Source organism: Vanacampus margaritifer, chromosome 10 (assembly GCF_051991255.1).
Source record: "Vanacampus margaritifer isolate UIUO_Vmar chromosome 10, RoL_Vmar_1.0, whole genome shotgun sequence".
Classification (NCBI taxonomy): domain Eukaryota; kingdom Metazoa; phylum Chordata; class Actinopteri; order Syngnathiformes; family Syngnathidae; genus Vanacampus; species Vanacampus margaritifer.
The window spans coordinates 27,092,506-27,109,870 of NC_135441.1; the positions used below are offsets into that span (position 1 = coordinate 27,092,506).

Sequence of the window (17,365 nt, forward strand, 5' to 3'; positions counted from 1 at the left end):
TCATTATGATGCTGTCATGGTACACTCAACAACACTCAAGGTATGGGAAGCACGTCACATACCGTCCAAGTGTGTCACATATTGAGAAATCGTAGACCGAAACTACCGTTTATATAATGTGTTAAGTCATGACGGCGTGGCCACTGGCCAGGTGAGCAGAAGCCTTACAGTGACTAAGCAATAAGCAAAGGTTGCAAAAAGTCATCATGCACACTCTGTACTTATTTAAAGTACAGGTAGTTGTGTTAAAATAAAAAAAGCAGAAGGTTAATTCGACTCTGAGTAAAAATAAAAGAAATGGAAAGATGGGGAGGAAAAAAACAGCTTGTGGGCAAGCCGGACGGTACCATTTTCAGTATTTTGGACTAGATTCATTAAATAACACACTACTAGTGAGACTCAGACATGACAAGGATGAGGAAATAAATTATGGCCACAAAGAAAAAGATTTTAAAAAATGCACCCGAAATAGTATTTGAGTCTACTATCACTCCCATGATCAATTTTCAGACATCTGGGTAACCAAATGGAGCACACCTTGGCGAGACACTACGCCGTTCTCCACCTGTAAGTTTCTAGAAAATGTGCACTCGCTTTGCTTACCCAGACGTCCAGGAATACGAGCATGCGTCATACTATATAGCATTTGTATTTTACGTGCAGCTCTGAACATTTTAGACCGAAATATAGGTCATAAATTAGCATTGTGTGCCCCTATTGACTTCGTTTTCACAAATAGGTATTTCTTAGCCATAAATGTTGCCTTTTTAAGCACACATACTTGTTGCATGCGTAATGAATAGAATGTAAATTTATAGTACAATAGCACGTAGTAGTTAGAGGCTTTGTAGATCAAGTCAGAGAGGCCAGAATGAGATGGTTTGGACATGTCCAGAGGAGAGATAGTGAGTATATTGGCAGAAGGAGGCTGAGTTTCCAAGAGGATACAGAGGGCAGTCTTAGATGGAGGCAACTGATTGGCTGTGGCGACCCCTGAAGGGAAAAGCCGAAAGGAAAAGAAGTAGTAGTACGTGCAATTCAATTTCCGGGACATACAGGTAACCAAATCCAGCGCATTTTCCGTCGATGGGACGAAACGCATCTTGCAGTGAAGGTGCGCTCCATTTGTTTACCCCATCGTCCAGGATATTTAGATTTGTGCGCATATTACACTTAAACTTCGTAGCAACAAATATTTTTCTTACTCACGTTTTGCCGATAATAGACTAAATGGAAGCCACAAAAATAGCTAGGCATAGGATTGTGTTACTTGTTTTGTTGTTTAGACAAATACCTTGAGTTTGAACGTTTTTCAGACTGGGTTACGGTACTGATTTTTTTTTTTGTACCTGTACGCGCTACCACGTCACCCGTGTGGAGGTGGAGGTGTGTTCCTCTTCCTGTGCGTATGTGAGTCAAGGAATGGCTCAGGAATTCAGCCGCAAGAATCCTGCTCGACTCGATCGGCCTCACTTTATATTCAGACGGCAGCCCGCAAAAAGCTCCACTTGACTTCGGGGGACTTTTAAAACAAGAGCCACTTCATCGAGCGTCATTTTCTTCTTCTTCTGTGCTTGCGTGTTGGGACATTATTGTCAGCATGTCTTTCGGCAGCATCCTACCGGACGACTCTACCTTTGCTGATTTCAAGAATCAGTGTCTGTCCACCTCGAACAATTGGCAAAGCAAATACGACAACCACGCGATTCAGGTGTGGATGGAAACCCCCAAGGACAAGGGCAACAGCACCGGGCCGAAAGTGCACAAGATCAAGGTAAGGGAATCAAATAATACAGTAATAATAATACAGATCGAATCAACAGGTATACCGCAACACATTGCGACAGCCACTCCAGCAAGTAGCACATCAAAAGTAATGCTTGGCTTTCTGTGTAGCACCATTGCGGGCATTGCAACATCATGTACAGTTAGTATTAAAACTGTACCCAATTCAAAAAAACAAGCAGTTCTAAAATATTAAATGTAAATGTGTTGTACTTAAGTTAAATACTACTGAATTGTGTGAATTCAGCGATTGTTTCATGTAGGACTAGAGGGCGCCAGCAAGACACATTTTTAGAAATAGTGCATATTGTTGATGAATGAACGAATGGTTAAAAAAATGAAACTCTTACATTGTACAAATTAATTTAACACATAAGGGCTTACTTTTCAGAAGGTCCATTTCTATGTAATTTAAAAGGAATTCAGAACTCGTCTTGTTTAGTATTATTTTTATAGTACAGGCAAATTTATACCTAATACGATATTCACTTTAGATTTCCTTCAGATGGTGAATTTGGGTTTTTGTTAGCTCTTAACTATAATACCGCGTAATCAAAATGAAAAAAAAAAAAAAATTTCACCACATAAATGGTACAGTAGCGAAAACTGTATTCTAATCCAGTACATTTATTAAGTACACATTTAACTTTTAAACTCGATATAGTAGCTTCTAGTTGTCTTTTCAAACATTTGCTTAGGTACGGATACGTTTTTTGTTTTTGTTACTTTCCTACTTTTAAGCGCAATGCTGATGTTCGAACTTTGCGTCCCAGTGCAGTTCTGGCTTACAATATTATTAAATACACCTTTTAGGAATGCAACTTCTATCTGGTTTTTGGTAAAATCTCTTATCGATTTTGTGCAAACAACTAAGGTAGACCTTCCCATCAATACAAACCTATGCTAATGATACCCTGGCCTCCTTGGTGGAGGTAACGGCAATGGAATATTTCACCACGCTGTTCTACTTCTGGGTGGCAAAAGATGGGCGGCTTCTCCGATGACACTTTTAGAAAACAAAGCCCGACGTGTCATTTTGGCAAAGAAAAAAAAAGGGAAGGGCTGGAATGCTGATTGTAGCCGCGTGAGTTTGAATGTGTGAAGCGTCGGTTACAAACAATGTTACACGCATGCTTGCATGGTAGACGCAACGCCAGTTGGGATTGACGTAATATGAAAATGTGCAATGTCACCGCATGTGTGCGTGGGTGTGTCAGAGTTATGTTTTGAAGAGTTTTTTTCTTTTATCTTGTTTTTTAATCCAGTGAGGTTTAATTTGTTTTTAGAGCAAGTTTGTTAGTTACTTTTTTAATGCTTCAATTTAGACTAGTTTTTATTAGTCTTAATATTAGTTTTTGGGGGAGTATTTGTCGGGTGCAAGAGAAAAAAAAAAAAAAAGTATGTATGTAACGTACGATTCAGTAAATGAATCAACGACAATTACAAAATGACAGTTTGAGCTTCCTTTCTCTGTAGTACAGCAATACGGTAAGAAACACATTCAAAATCAACCCGTGACGAATGAGCTCATAAATGATACTAATTGACGAGAGAAAAACAAAAAACGTTGATGCTAGAATTACAATTAGTTTCAGTTAATTATGAATTTTTTAAATTTGTATTATTTTCATCTTTATCATTTTGTTAATGCCTTTTCATGAACAATTCCATTAAAAAAAATAATAATAATAACATTGCTGTGTGTATGTTCCAGTGTAAAATCACAATCAAAGACGTCTCGGCGGCGACCATGTACGACGTCATCCATGACAGCAAGTACCGGGCCACGTGGGACCCCAACATGAAGGAGAGCTTCGACATCGCCCGCGTCACCGACTACGCCGACGTCGGCTACTACTCATGTGAGTGGGCCTATCTTTTCCCAGACTGGTCGCCAGACAATCCCAGAGGCTTTTTTCATGTTGACGCGGTGAAGCCGTGTACGGACGTCCCTGACCATTTCAAGTCATGAGATTTCTGTTGGCACTTTGAAGAGCATGCAGATGGCCCTCCGAGGCTCGCCCGCCGTGTTTGTTGTCACAATTCGGAGAAAGACAAACTTGAGGGCAAAGCCACAAAGACGTTCTCATTTCGCCCTGTCTGCTTTTGTCCCGTGCAGGGCGTTGTCCAAAGCCGATTAAGAGCCGGGATGTGGTCACCCTGCGCTCGTGGCAAGTGACGGACGACGAGTACATCATCGTCAACTTCTCAGTCAAACATCCGGTACGTGTTCACCCCAAAAATATATATACAGTATATATATATCCTGCAAAACTGAATTTGTTTCAGGGGTTCCATTCAAAAAGTGAAACAAATTCATTACTCACAAAGTGAAATATTTCAGTTTGTTCATAATTTAGGGACAATAAATACAACTGTGCTTAAATTATGATTCGCTGAAAAAATATAGTCGTCAAATAAAAATGTTGTCTTTACAATAACTTGTTGTTCGCGCCTCTAGTAGTCTAAACACGGCATTCTGATTAATATTGCATTTACGGAATACACCCATATTGATCTACCTCAGAGGGCGGCCATTTTGTCACTTGCTGTCACTGAAAATGACATTGCAGCGCTAAAGGGCAACAACCAATCACGACTTACCTGTTTTCTTAGTTTGGACATGCTACGTTTGCAAGCTGAGCACTTTGGCACTGTGGTGTCCTTTTCAGTTGACAGCAAGTTGCAAAATGGCCGCCCACTGAGATGGATTAAAAAAAAAAAATGGATGGATTTTGCTGCTTTCATTCATATTCCACAAACAATATTCTAGACTAATGGGCGTGCATAGAACATTTATTTTGAGCCGTCTGGACACGTTTGAGGGAGGACTGGCTGACTCCAAAATAAATAGCTCATTTACTGTGCCGCATCCAATTCCCTTCCAGGATTACCCTCCGAAAAGCGGACTGGTGCGAGCCGTTTCCATCCTCACCGGCTACTACGTCAAGCCCACCGGGCCCAACAGCTGCATTTTCATTTATCTCTCACAAGCCGACCCCAAAGGTAAGATGCACTTCGAAACAAATCAGAAAGATATACGAGATTTGGTTTGTTGTTTGTTCTTCCTGCTGAATCTGTTGTAAAGTGAACGCAGAAATGTATTTCCAATTGCATTATACATGTTTCAAGTCAAGTCAAGTTTATTTATACAGCCCTTAATCACACAAGAGTCTCAAAGGGCTTCACGTGCCCTCAGTTGACATGTTTGGAGAGAATCGGTTCAAACCTGAGTTGGGCAATATGGACAAAAAATCAAATCTCAATTTTTACCCCCAGTCATTTAGTAGTCTAATTAACCCAACAAACTTTTATTTAAAGGTTTAATTTTTTTCAAAAATCCTTCCTGTGCAAAATGTTCATACAAGAATTACGCATAAGTCAATTGATTCTAAATCAGTTTTAACAAAAACGTATTATTCATATTTTGTGCTTAATTCAGGGATGTGATTTGACCAAAGTGAAATTATCTGAAAATTTAGCCGGGGGTCTGGGGGCCGCTGGCACCCAGCTAGGTCCAGGGCAGTGCCCTGGTGGGGGGACAAGGGCCCCCCGGAGCTCATGGGTTTTCCGTGTTTTTAAGTACTTTCAATGCACTCACATGACAAAGAAATAGACAAAACAACAGCATAAATTTTCAATGTATATTGAACTATCCCATATAAAATGGCAGTTTTAGTCAACTCAAAATCAGTCACATTCAAAAACATTGGACTGCCTTTGCTTTTAAAAACTATCACTGAGAATATCATCATATCTAACTCATGTGATTACTAAGTTAACACATAAATAATGTTGAAGAGTTGAAATTTCATGAACAAATAATTGTATCATGACCAAATGAAAAGTAACTCATATTAGAGCATACCACAAATGTCTTTGTTATAGCAGAAGATGTTATCTGTCGGAGTCGTGTGCATACACAATGAACTACAAAAAAAAAAAAAAAAAAAAAAAAAAAATCGAAATTTTTTTTTGGGGGGGGGGGGGGGGGGTAAAAAAAGCGGAATTCCGCGAATTAGCGGAAAAATCACATCCCTGTTAATTGCCACAATGAAGTAAAGCAGCCGTCCAGCATTCTGCCACTTGTGCAAAAATGACGACCCACAATAAAATCTGGATGCAACAACATAAGAATAACGGCTTTTAATAGCCCAGACGACAAAATTCAAATTTACGATTTAGCCAATTTTCAACGATTCCATTTTCCAAATGACAATTAATCGAGTCAAAACATGTCAAAATGGAGTCAAGTCAAGTTTATTTCTCTATCCCTTAATCACACAAGAGTCCCAAAGGGCTTCACGTGGCCGCAGTTGACAAATATCAACGACATCCCCTAATCCAACCACAAGAGGGCAAGGGAAAACTCAAACAAAACAAAAAGAGAGAACTAGCTAGTACTATGTTTAAGTGTTTCTCACCATTTCAATTTGTTTGTGAAATATTTTCAAATGAACAGTTCGTCAATGTTAAATTGAATATTTTCCCTCTCAGGTTCTCTTCCAAAGTGGTTAGTGAACAAAGCTTCTCAAGCCATGGCGCCGCGGGTAAGTCACACAAGCTGATCTACATCAGGGCTGTCCCAACAGATTTTTGCACACACGGCCACACAAAATGGCGGCTCCTCAGCAATAGCGCATCAAACTAGTTTGCGAGCAGATAAATACAATACAGGGTGTTCCAAAAAAAAAAAAGATATTTGAACATCCGAATAACAAGGGCATGCAAACCAAATGATATAAACTTAGTGTTGGGTTCAAGACAGACCTCAGGCTTCTCAGTACAGCAATAATATTAGTTGTTCTCTGCAGAGGATAAAGAATATATGCCTGTGCGTAATGTTTTATCGTTTAACGTTTGTTGCTGGTTTGTTTGCTGCTAATTGTTATCCCTTGTGCCATTGTATGTTAGCATGAAGGTAGCTAGCAGAGGCTATGTAGTTGTTTTTTTTGTTCATATGAATCAGTTTTTACACATGCTGCTCAAAATTGAGATAATTTGAGCGACAATTGGCTATGATATAAAATGTCAACTTTGTTGGAACACCTCGAAATAAATATAGAATTAAAGTCTACATGTTTGAGTCCGCTTTGTGAGCAAACAGTCATGATAACATTTCGACCTATTTTATTTATTTTAGGGATGTGAAAATTAGTGTGTTAATTTTGAGTTAATTTAAAGTTCCTTTAATGGCACTAATTATTTTAACGCGCAATTAATGACCGCCCCTCACTTGGACACGTCCACGCCAAAATTTAGCGGTAATAAATGTAATAATAATGCATATATTTGTGGAGGCTGGGCTCAAGTTGCGCTTTACAATTTGAAAAATGTGCAGAATTTCACAAGTGACTTCATGTTAAAGATGAGATAGCTCTTAATATGAAAAGAAAAATGCACTGAGCTGTCAACAATGTCTTACAAATGCAATGATGTCATCTAGTGGCAGAAAATGACCTCAACACAAATCAAGATCAAACTCATTTTTTTACAGTACATCTTTTTAATTTTAACTCAATTTTATGAATTATTATAAAATTACTGTAGTTTAACATTTGTTTCCACTTTTATGTGTAACAAGAGTATGAAAACTACATTTAGAACAAATGTAAAATTTGCAATTAATCGTGAATTAAGTATTGAAGTCATGCAATTTAAAAAATGTCATCGCCTGACACCCCTAATGTATTTATTTATTTTTGGCATCTTATTCCTGGCATGTAAGTTTGTAATGTCATCAAATTTCATATTTTGGACACCCCTGAGCTAAATGAAAAAGGGTGTGGTTTCCCCCCCAAATTAGTGTTTCATAGGTGTGGGAGTAAAAAAAAAAAAAAAAACGGAAAGGTTTGTGTGTGTCAAAGGACAATGGTAACCATAGAAACTGGTTTGAAGAGCCCGTTCTGCCCAAGTTGCTGACAAAAGAGCTGTTGACGTCTCAGCCGGCACAACCGGTTCGGCCAGTTTCGCACTCGCAAACCGTTCGCCTGTCAGTGTGTGCGCACGTTTGTCCACATGCATGTGTGCGCGTGAGTTCAAGTGAGTGAGGCACGCAAGGTGACCAAGGGCGTGATGAGGAAGTCATTCGCAATTGTCAACTTTTCTTTTGTGAGAGCAGGTTCGATTTGACGGAAAGGCGCAAAAGAGGACGCAGAACAGCATTTACGTCCTTTTAATTAATTAATTGTTATTGTTGTGGGCCAAATTGACTCGTGTGAAAAACGGAATCTCCATTTAAATGTGACCGGGCAGAGGAAAGAGGCAAAAAAAAACATTTTAACGAGACATAAAATACAAACTGATCAAATGAAATAAAATGTGTTATTGATTTAAGAAATTGAATCTCAATTTGTCCGTTTTAAAATGGAAACATTTTCCCAGCCCGCCACAGACAATAGCCCCAAGAAATGTTCAGATTTTCACCGCCCTCCTGTTTGATCATGCGGAAATAAACTGCCGCGCAGTCAGTGTCAAATGTTAATTCATATCTGCTGCAATTATGAGGTTGCCACGGCGACGCTGCTTTAAATTTCATCAAGCAATGACAACGATTGTGCTGAGAAACATTCCTTAAAGCTTATCAGGCTTAACCACCAACATACAGACAACAAAAAAGTGAACTATCCCTTCCCTCATAACTTATTAAAACATTTTTTTTTTAAATATTTCTTCGCGCCTGTTTTTACTCTATTGCATTCAGAAGGAAACTGGGAAGAAATGTAAATAACACTGTCTCGCGCAGTTCTCAACATTTGTCACTCTCTGTAGAAGTTAAATGAACAAAAGATGATTAAACAACAAAATGTTCAACCAAACCATCAATCATTGCAAACGCCCATTAGCTCAATGCTAACATAAATTAGAAAACACTATAAACAGGCTAACAGAAATTAGCATCAATGTCACAAAGCAGGGTAAACTGCGCAGCAATTTAAGATGTGTCTTTTCTTCCTCTTAATTCTACTGCATCTCTTCCAATAGAGCTCAGTGCTGCCTGGCATGTTGTGGCACAAAGTAGTACTACACTGAAGCCACAAACCATTCATTTCAGCTTGCTTGAAAATTTGCGATATTATGTATTTATATTTAGAAGCGGGCACTCGTTGACGGGTGGCCCACTTGTTCAGTGAGTGCTTTCTAACGCGAAGCATCGTAAAAATAGACAAAATGAGAAAGACCATCACTAGTGACCCGGTTCAACAGACGAAAATCTGCTCAGTCTGTGTATTTTGGATGCTACTTCCTTTTTGTTGGTCTTAAAATGAGTAACGATTGTCTCCCGCCACCACATCCAGGTGCTGAAGTGCGTGCACGAGGCGGGTCAGAAGTACTCCAAGTGGAAGGAAGCCAACTCTCCGGATCACAAGCCCTGGCTGTACCCCGAACAGTGCTCGCTGCCCAAGATGAACCCGGCCCAACTGGCCCTGCAGCGGGGCGACTCGCTGGAGAACGTGGACGAGAGCGCCATGCAGGACGAGGGTTCATGGACGCCGGACGAAAAAAAAAAATGCACTGACCATCACCAGTGACGCGTTTACACATTTTGAAATCACGCGCAGGATGTGCGCAGATAAGCTCAACGTTTGTTTGTTTTTTAACGGCTGTTTTTTTTTTTAGTCATTGTTTCAGGTATGAAGATTTATTTTCTGAAGAAAATGTTTTTTTGTTTTTTAAGATTGTTTCTACTTTTGGTGGCACACTTTTTTTTTTTTTTTAACATGCAATACTGGAAGACTGCAATGAAGTCATTGTAAATATATATTTTTTGTTCTGTTACTTGAATAATCTGCCTAGCTGGTAAAAAGCTAGAAATGACTTTCATAGCTCTTTTGTATTTATTTGAGGTTTATGATTGAGGAAAAGAAATGAAGCCTGTTGGCAGGCAGATTTTTCTGATGTTTAGCTTATGTCTGCTTGTGAATTTTGGGGGGAGAAAATAAATAAACCTAGAAAAAAATGAAGGCAGTTTTAAAGCAAGGTGAACTCCGTTTTGTTATTTGTGTTTTGCATACAAACATTGACCCTCCTCATGACTATTCGACAGTTAATAGTAGACAGGATTGTGACTTTTTTAACCACATAAAAAAATATATTGACTGCATTTTGATTACTTTTAAGTTATCTTATTTTTGGGGGGATTTTTTTTTTTCCCAAGCGACCCCAAACTTCTGAACAATTGTGTTTGCGATAGCTATAAAGTTTTCACACCGATGGGAATGCTGAATCCAGACAAAAAGCTGACTTTTGAAAAATGTTATTAGATTTATTTAAGACAACTACAACAAGGGAATATCATGACAAGAAGATGGGGAGAAAAAGTGGCAGGAAAGAAATGGTGGCAACAAGAACACATCTGTCAAAAATATCCAGTAGCATTTCATTCACATCCATCATGACAATTCATAAATATTTCTAATCATGTAAGGCTGTCATGTATTTACAATACGTCAAAACTGCATGTAGGAGAGCAACGTGCTTGATATATTGGATTAGTTGACTTTCACAGAAAGCTCCTTCTGACTTTTTTTTATTTTTATATATATCTTTTTTTCGTGTTATCTTGATACTTACATTTCACACACACGCATTTCTACATAGATGATCATATTTTTGCACATACAGTATATAAGTTAGTCTAAAACTGCAAACCTCAACTCGACTTAAAAGCCTTGTTAAAGTGACGATCTTCGTAGATTTGTTTGAGTTCAGATATGCAAATGAGCTACATGAACTGCTCCAGTGAAACTGAGTCAGTGTTAAAATGACTGAGCAAGGCTGTGAGTCACAAAAACTGGTTGTGTGTATGAGGAAGGGGGGGAGGGGTGACGTCATAGTGACGTCACCAACACTGTCCTTTTTGTCTTTCTGAGGCCACCTAGTGGACGGTCCTCTCCTTCTGCCTCTGGTAGTCTGAATGGATTACGATAGAACATTGTCATTAACAATTGACAATTAAGTTGATTGTGTCTACGTATGACAATAAATACAAGACTCCACGACTATATGACAAATGTAGAACTTACATAAAGAAAGACAATACCGAAAAGCAGGCTCAACTGTTATTGTGGCAAAAAAGGCAAACATTCAAATAGAAAATTGCAAGCTTAATTTAGAAATTCACTTACTTAGTTTTATTAAGTAGAATATTTCTTAACATCAGCAGCATTCATGATGACTAATTTAGTGTTTTGCTACAGTATGTCCATTTAAGTTTGTGTACATAAAATAATGACAAAAAGGCAAATCTTAAAATTATAGATTGGTCATTTACTTAGCGTAAAGCATGTCAGACAACTTACTGTAAGGGAAGAAGCGCACCCTCATCAGGATTTCTCGAGCGGTCTTTAGAATATCCACAGCCTGAAGATGCCAAACACACGCGTGCCACACACGCACACGCACACACGAGTTTGGCTAAGTTGGGACTCCGTGAAAATGGTCAGTGATGATTTAAATGCTGTGAATTTCCCTTGAAATGTTATACAATACAAGGAAGTACCTCAAGAATCGACTCATCACTTATTTTCATACACTTTGACTACAATTTTAACTTCTGGGCTGCAGGGAAGTGAAAATAAAAACCTTTCTGAGGGTAATTTTGGAGAACTGTCAAAATCAAAAATTTTGACCACCCAATCTATTTTTGCCAAAACTAGCCTTTGCAACATGTGAACCCGCGGTTCACATGGACTGTATATATTGAATATATATAAGCAGGTGCCTCGAGTGCTTCACTACAAGTAACCAGACTTGTGAGTTGTCTAACTAAATATCAAACAAAGACAAATCAAACAAAGACAAAGACGGCTGTCACGCAGCTTAGCTTTTGCTCCACTGGCTTAAAACCAATTCTATGAGCATCTTTAACCCTTTGAGCGACATGCACGTGGACAAAAACGAGCAGCAACATATGTAGACAGGCAATATAACAGTACTGAGTCATATATTATTTATCCTCAGCAAAGAACTGCTCTTACTACTTAGGAGTGATGTCTCCTCTCTCTCCATGTACAGTATATCCATATGACTGTCCTTTACTGCCCCCCCGGTGGCCAAGGCACACACACCGTGCATCAAATTCATTTAAATGTGTTTTCTTTATATATATATATATCCATCCATCCATCCATTTTCTTGACCGCTTTTCCTCACAAGGGTCGCGGGGGTGCTGGAGCCTATCCCAGCTGGCTTCGGGCAGTAGGCAGGGTACACCCTGAACTGGTTGCCAGCCAATCACAGGGCACACAGAGACAAACAACCATACTCATATATATTTATTTGTTTATTATTTTTTTTTAATATATAAACAGACCTTCTCCGCTTGCTAACCAAAACAGCAGCTTCCCTTATTTGTTCCATCAAGCAAAAAAATAGTGACTTACTCTGGAATGTTCTATGTCTTGGAAGTCCACCTCGTTGACGGAAAGAACTTGGTCTCCTTCCTGTAGTCCTGCTCGGTGGGCGTCAGAGTCTGGAACCACCTGACAACATACATGGAGAAAAACAACTGTCAATAAATGCATTTGATTGATTAAGTTGAGTTTCTGGATCAGGATTTTTTTTTTTTTGCAGCTTTCATAGGTCAAAGCTTGACTCCATACATCAACTTAAAACTACTGGATGTTGTATCAAAGAAGCGATGTTCACGTTTTGAGAGACAAAAGTTAAATTTGAGTAAACTGTCGCTATCAGTGACAGTTCTGTAGTTATATATTCATCCCAAAGGGGAACTTTTGAATTAATTATTGATGTGAAATGGTTGAACATTTATTCACTATCCAAACTGTGTATCCTCAAGGATAACATTTTCTGAAACCTTTTTACACTACTTGGTTCCCTCAAAGTTTGCTACTTGCAAATGTATTCACCTGTTAGCACATTTCCTTTAGAACCTATTCTTCATTATTTGCTAAAAAAAAAACATGTGTGTGCTCTTTCAGAAATGCCCACAAGATGGTGCTAAAACCTTGTCGAATAGCAAAGCAGTTTCACAACACACACAATTTGAGGGACGTCCACCTTGGATATGAAGATTCCCAGCTGCGAGGCCTTGCCGCCACGGATGTTGAAGCCCAGCTGCGCTCCCGGAGGTTTCTTCAAGACCACGGTGCGAGGGAGGAACTGGGTCAGCTCATTGTTGTAGTCGGGGTGGCGGACCCGCTAAAACAACACAACATTAAAAACGGGTATATATGATGAAAAGCTGACTTTTTAACGCAACATATTACATTATATTTATTTTCACGCCCCAACAAAATCATCAATATCGTAATTGTCATTGCTTATATTTTCCAAACAACATAAAAGAAAAAAGGGCCACAGCAAAAGTGTGGACACCTTATTATTTAAGATTGTAAGATATTTTCAAAAGTGCCACTCCCTTTGGCAAATATCACAGCATGTAAACACTTTTTGTAAACAACCAAAAATCTTTCAATTCTTGATTGAGGTCCCCCCCCCCCCCATTTTTCCTGACAAAAAGAACATACTTAATTATCTACTTGAACAGAAGTCTTGACCAGGAGCTCCCAAACTTTTGCACGCACGGTACTATTGTTTTATGTTGTATTTTTACGGCATTTTTTATGTAATGCCCGCGCATGTGGGAAAGGAGAGACACACAACGAGCACTTAAAAAGCAATAAAATGCATGTAAAGGCTTCACAGATAACGTGCTTGTTTGAGCCAATGGAGAGCCACAGCATTGGCACGTCTGCCATTGAGTAGAAACAATTTGAGTCGGGAAAAACCCCTGCTGATTCTATATAGATTGTTTTACAGTCTTGAAAGCGGTCGTGCTGAAACACACAAACACGGTTACTTGCCTCTTGTGGAGGAATCCATGCTGGTGGGTTCTCATAAGAGGGCAGGAAGACCACCGGGAGCTGGTAGTCGTCGTAGGGAATCTTCTGATCCATTGTCGCTGCACGCACATAAAAGAAATATATTAGCATACATGCACAAATCTTCTTTCTTGATCACAGTTCTAAATATACAACGAATTACCCGAGGAAGGGGATCGGCTTTCAAGTGTGTTTAGATGCCCTCCTTGCTTCCTCAATCTCACTTTTATAAATAAAGTTGTGTTCATACAGTCTTGTTTTCTTCATTACTTTTTTTTCTTACAACATCCCTCTTTTGTTAACATGCTTGAGCTTCATCCTTTCCTAATTCCTTCGCCTTGGGTTATAGTTTGCCATTCTCGCAGTGGTTATTTTGCCGTGACCGGCAACTCGCCAACTAGCGTTGTCACGTGTATGGAAACATGAGCAAGGATTCAAAACGAGTACGTTTAGAGTTTTGTAGCTTTGGTGAAACACGAACGAAACAAAACTAAACTCTGGGCCTTGTCGTTTCATTTGTAAACAAGACGACAGGTTAACGCTAAAGTTGGCTTAGCGGCTAGCCGCAGCTAGAAGGCAAGCGAGAAACGTACCAACCTTGTCTCGTTTAACACACGTCAATTCACTCGTATAATCCACGTATACAAGTGGCCACAGCGCAAATATTTGAATAGTTCCGAACGAATAAAATACATAAAATTCACATTTTATCTCACCCAATGGCTCTGCCTCTGAGCGACCAGCACTACTTCTTCTTTTGCGTCACAATCCACATCGCGCGCAGTATCGCCCCCTGTCGAATGGAGGGAGAGTTGCAAAAGCTTCACCTGTTTGTCACCTGACCGCAAGTCGTCGGCTCAAAACTATGAGCATGTAAACGGAATAATAATGTAAACGGTAAACATGACGGCACCACCTCGAGTTGCGTGACTATGGAGATACCAAGACAGTGCTAACACAAGCTAGCAGCTTGGCAAACAACAAATTATTATTGTTGCGAGTATACTGGAGTCTGTGTGGAAAATTGATTGATTTTCAATTAAACCAGCATAACCAGACAAATCTTTTATAGACATCCAAGTATCATTTGCCTATGACAAATATTACAAGCAGTGGAAATGCATCATTTTTTGGCCAACGTCCCACTCATTCACTGGGGCTTGATATTTTAAATTGAACTTTTCAAACTCCCATAACTTAAATCTATCTTAAAAGATTGCCATAATTGAAAAGTTTGCTGAACATAGAAAAAAAAATCTGACAATTTATAACAATGATGTTCATTATTCGTAATTCACTAAGAAATTACTGTCACTATATAAAACATCTGGTAATACTCGGGATAGCAAAATCCCCATAATTTGACAACTACAATGAATATTAAATTGAAACTTTCAACAGTAAATAATACCAAAGCCTCATTTTGTTACAGTAAAAGAATGCACAATTCAGTCATCCTGTCCATTAACTTCCGCCTGTATTTGTAACCTTCAAGTTATAATCAAATGCCAATCTACTATGGCAAAAATCAAGAATGGCAAGTTGCTGCATAGCCTGAGCCAACCCAACCCTAGCAAACGTTTGTGGTGTCAAAGTTACTCGCCCAATAAAGTTGTACTTGTGATTCTCACTCTCTCTCTCTCTCTCCCCCTCCCTCCAAGTCCCATCTTGGGTTACGTTCCACCCTCCCAAAACGGCACCTATTCATCAGGGACTTTACATTCAATTCACGAGTCCATGCAAAGCTAGTGCTGAAAAACACAGACTGACACAGACAATTTTCGCATGTCCGTGTCAAAGTCAGAATTCTGAGATGAAAGTTAGAATAGTATAAAGTGAGATTTCTGAGAATAAGTCAGAATTCTCACTATAAAGTCAGAAGTCTGACTTTATTCTCAGAATGCTGACTTTAAAGTCATAATTCTGGCCACCGCATCAACACGCAACTTTGAACTTTTCCACAATGGAAACCTGAAATGACACCAAACAAGTAACCTCAGATCTTTTTTTCAGACGCTCACATAAAAGGTGCACACCCAATACGCCATTGTTGTTGTTTTACCGCTCATCAAAGACCCCGATAGCATTAATATTCGCTTCTTTAATTTATTTCAAAAAGATTTCAGTTTCGTTGTCCCCCCAAACAAACCTTCCTTTATCGTCCGACATCGCTTTGTGTCTACAAACGTACGTGTGAAATAATATCCTGTCAAAACGTGCGACGTGTATCCGGTTTTGTCAGCGTTTATTCGCAAAACCTGTTTCCATAGCCAGAATGCACATTTTTCTTTTTTCGATACACTTCACAATCCATCCCCTCCAAGCGTAAAAACTTTTGTGCAAATTTTGGGCCCTTTTTGTCGAATTTCTAGCGTTTCCATTCAGTTTTTATTTTTGCATTTCTTGAAAAATTGGGGCTGAAAAAATGGATGAATGCAAACACACTATTGACGGCCAGCCTGGATTGCTTCAGCACAATGACGGGCTGTAATCCAATTATTAATACCACCCAATCACGTTGCAATTACTTTTTCCTAGTAACGCTGTTGTTGTTGCTGTCGTGTTGTTATTACAGCTGTTATTGTGCCCATTGTTCTTTTGTCCTTCCCCCGGCTGCTTGTCCTCTCTCTGTCCAGTTTGGTCATTCTCTCATTAGTGTGTCCTTTTATCAGCTGAGACACACGGTCGCCCCTCAGAGCCTGTTTGAGATTTCTTGCATAGTGAGAGCTGCGCTGTGTGAGAATGTAGGATCACTGTTTCAAAATGAAGAAGCCCCAGTATTGATCCCTGTGGCACCCCAAGTTGACGATGATGTACTCGTCGTCCGTCACTTGCCACGAGCGCAGGGTGACCACATCCCGGCTCTTAATCGGCTTTGGACAACGCCCTGCACGGGACAAAAGCAGACAGGGCGAAATGAGAACGTCTTTGTGGCTTTGCCCTCAAGTTTGTCTTTCTCCGAATTGTGACAACAAACACGGCGGGCGAGCCTCGGAGGGCCATCTGCATGCTCTTCAAAGTGCCAACAGAAATCTCATGACTTGAAATGGTCAGGGACGTCCGTACACGGCTTCACCGCGTCAACATGAAAAAAAGCCTCTGGGATTGTCTGGCGACCAGTCTGGGAAAAGATAGGCCCACTCACATGAGTAGTAGCCGACGTCGGCGTAGTCGGAGACGCGGGCGATGTCGAAGCTCTCCTTCATGTTGGGGTCCCACGTGGCCCAGTACTTGCTGTCATGGATGACGTCGTACATGGTCGCCGCCGAGACGTCTTTGATTGTGATTTTACACTGGAACATACACACAGCAATGTTATTATTATTATTATTTTTTTAATGGAATTGTTCATGAAAAGGCATTAACAAAATGATAAAGATGAAAATAATACAAATTTAAAAAAATCATAATTAACTGAAACTAATTTTAATTCTAGCATCAACGTTTTTTGTTTTTCTCATGTCAATTAGTATCATTTATGAGCTCATTCGTCACGGGTTGATTTTGAATGTGTTTCTTACCGTATTGCTGTACGTCTGTACAGAGAAAGGAAGCTCAAACTGTCATTTTGTAATTGTCGTTGATTCACTTGCTGAATCGTACGTTACATGCATGTGCACTCTCAAATCTCCTGTGGAGTTTCTATTGTCAGTTCAGCCAATGGATCGCTATTGACAGCATTTTTAAGCACGGGTTGCCCTAATACCTCCCAAATCCTCATTGGCTCTCCTTCT

General features: G+C 39.6%; 3 protein-coding genes across 4 annotated transcripts; 1 reads left to right on the forward strand and 2 right to left on the reverse strand.

The window, feature by feature from the left end:
• Positions 1–1,354: 1,354 nt before the first annotated feature.
• On the forward strand, positions 1,355–9,771 carry stard14 (START domain containing 14). Its single transcript, XM_077577397.1, has 6 exons — positions 1,355–1,774; positions 3,500–3,647; positions 3,905–4,008; positions 4,674–4,791; positions 6,283–6,335; positions 9,084–9,771. Exons 1-6 carry the CDS (start codon positions 1,601–1,603, stop codon positions 9,315–9,317), a joined length of 831 nt encoding a protein of 276 aa, XP_077433523.1. The 5' UTR covers positions 1,355–1,600; the 3' UTR covers positions 9,318–9,771.
• A 255-nt stretch (positions 9,772–10,026) lies between these two features.
• On the reverse strand, positions 10,027–14,480 carry pdzd11 (PDZ domain containing 11). Of its 2 annotated transcripts, none has more exons than XM_077577404.1 (6): positions 14,348–14,480; positions 13,614–13,711; positions 12,808–12,948; positions 12,171–12,269; positions 11,088–11,148; positions 10,027–10,698 (listed from the first exon to the last, which is right to left on the reverse strand). In XM_077577404.1, exons 2-6 carry the CDS (start codon positions 13,704–13,706, stop codon positions 10,664–10,666), a joined length of 429 nt encoding a protein of 142 aa, XP_077433530.1. In that variant the 5' UTR covers positions 13,707–13,711; positions 14,348–14,480; the 3' UTR covers positions 10,027–10,663. The 2 variants fall into 2 exon arrangements, with proteins under 2 accessions (XP_077433530.1, XP_077433531.1); XM_077577405.1 differs by having other exon boundaries at positions 14,229–14,369.
• Positions 14,481–16,297: 1,817 nt separating this feature from the next.
• LOC144058741 (START domain-containing protein 10-like) lies at positions 16,298–17,275 on the reverse strand. Its single transcript, XM_077577229.1, has 3 exons — positions 17,153–17,275; positions 16,777–16,924; positions 16,298–16,518 (listed from the first exon to the last, which is right to left on the reverse strand). Exons 2-3 carry the CDS (start codon positions 16,886–16,888, stop codon positions 16,382–16,384), a joined length of 249 nt encoding a protein of 82 aa, XP_077433355.1. The 5' UTR covers positions 16,889–16,924; positions 17,153–17,275; the 3' UTR covers positions 16,298–16,381.
• Between the last annotated feature and the right edge of the window lie 90 nt (positions 17,276–17,365).

What these genes read in the sequence shown, in the direction of transcription:
- stard14 (XM_077577397.1), top strand. Translation starts at nt 1,601, where the DNA reads ATGTCTTTCGGCAGCATCCTACCGGACGACTCTACCTTTGCTGATTTC. An exon ending in CGACGTCGGCTACTACTCAT is followed by an intron (nt 3,648 to 3,904) that starts GTGAGTGGGCCT and finishes TGTCCCGTGCAG; the next exon opens with GGCGTTGTCCAAAGCCGATT. An exon ending in CTCACAAGCCGACCCCAAAG is followed by an intron (nt 4,792 to 6,282) that starts GTAAGATGCACT and finishes TTTCCCTCTCAG; the next exon opens with GTTCTCTTCCAAAGTGGTTA.
- pdzd11 (XM_077577404.1), bottom strand. Translation starts at nt 13,706, where the DNA reads ATGGATCAGAAGATTCCCTACGACGACTACCAGCTCCCGGTGGTCTTC. An exon ending in CATGGATTCCTCCACAAGAG is followed by an intron (nt 12,949 to 13,613) that starts GCAAGTAACCGT and finishes GTGTTGTTTTAG; the next exon opens with CGGGTCCGCCACCCCGACTA. An exon ending in AAGACATAGAACATTCCAGA is followed by an intron (nt 11,149 to 12,170) that starts GTAAGTCACTAT and finishes TGGCATCTTCAG; the next exon opens with GCTGTGGATATTCTAAAGAC.
- LOC144058741 (XM_077577229.1), bottom strand. Translation starts at nt 16,888, where the DNA reads ATGTACGACGTCATCCATGACAGCAAGTACTGGGCCACGTGGGACCCC. An exon ending in CGACGTCGGCTACTACTCAT is followed by an intron (nt 16,519 to 16,776) that starts GTGAGTGGGCCT and finishes TGTCCCGTGCAG; the next exon opens with GGCGTTGTCCAAAGCCGATT.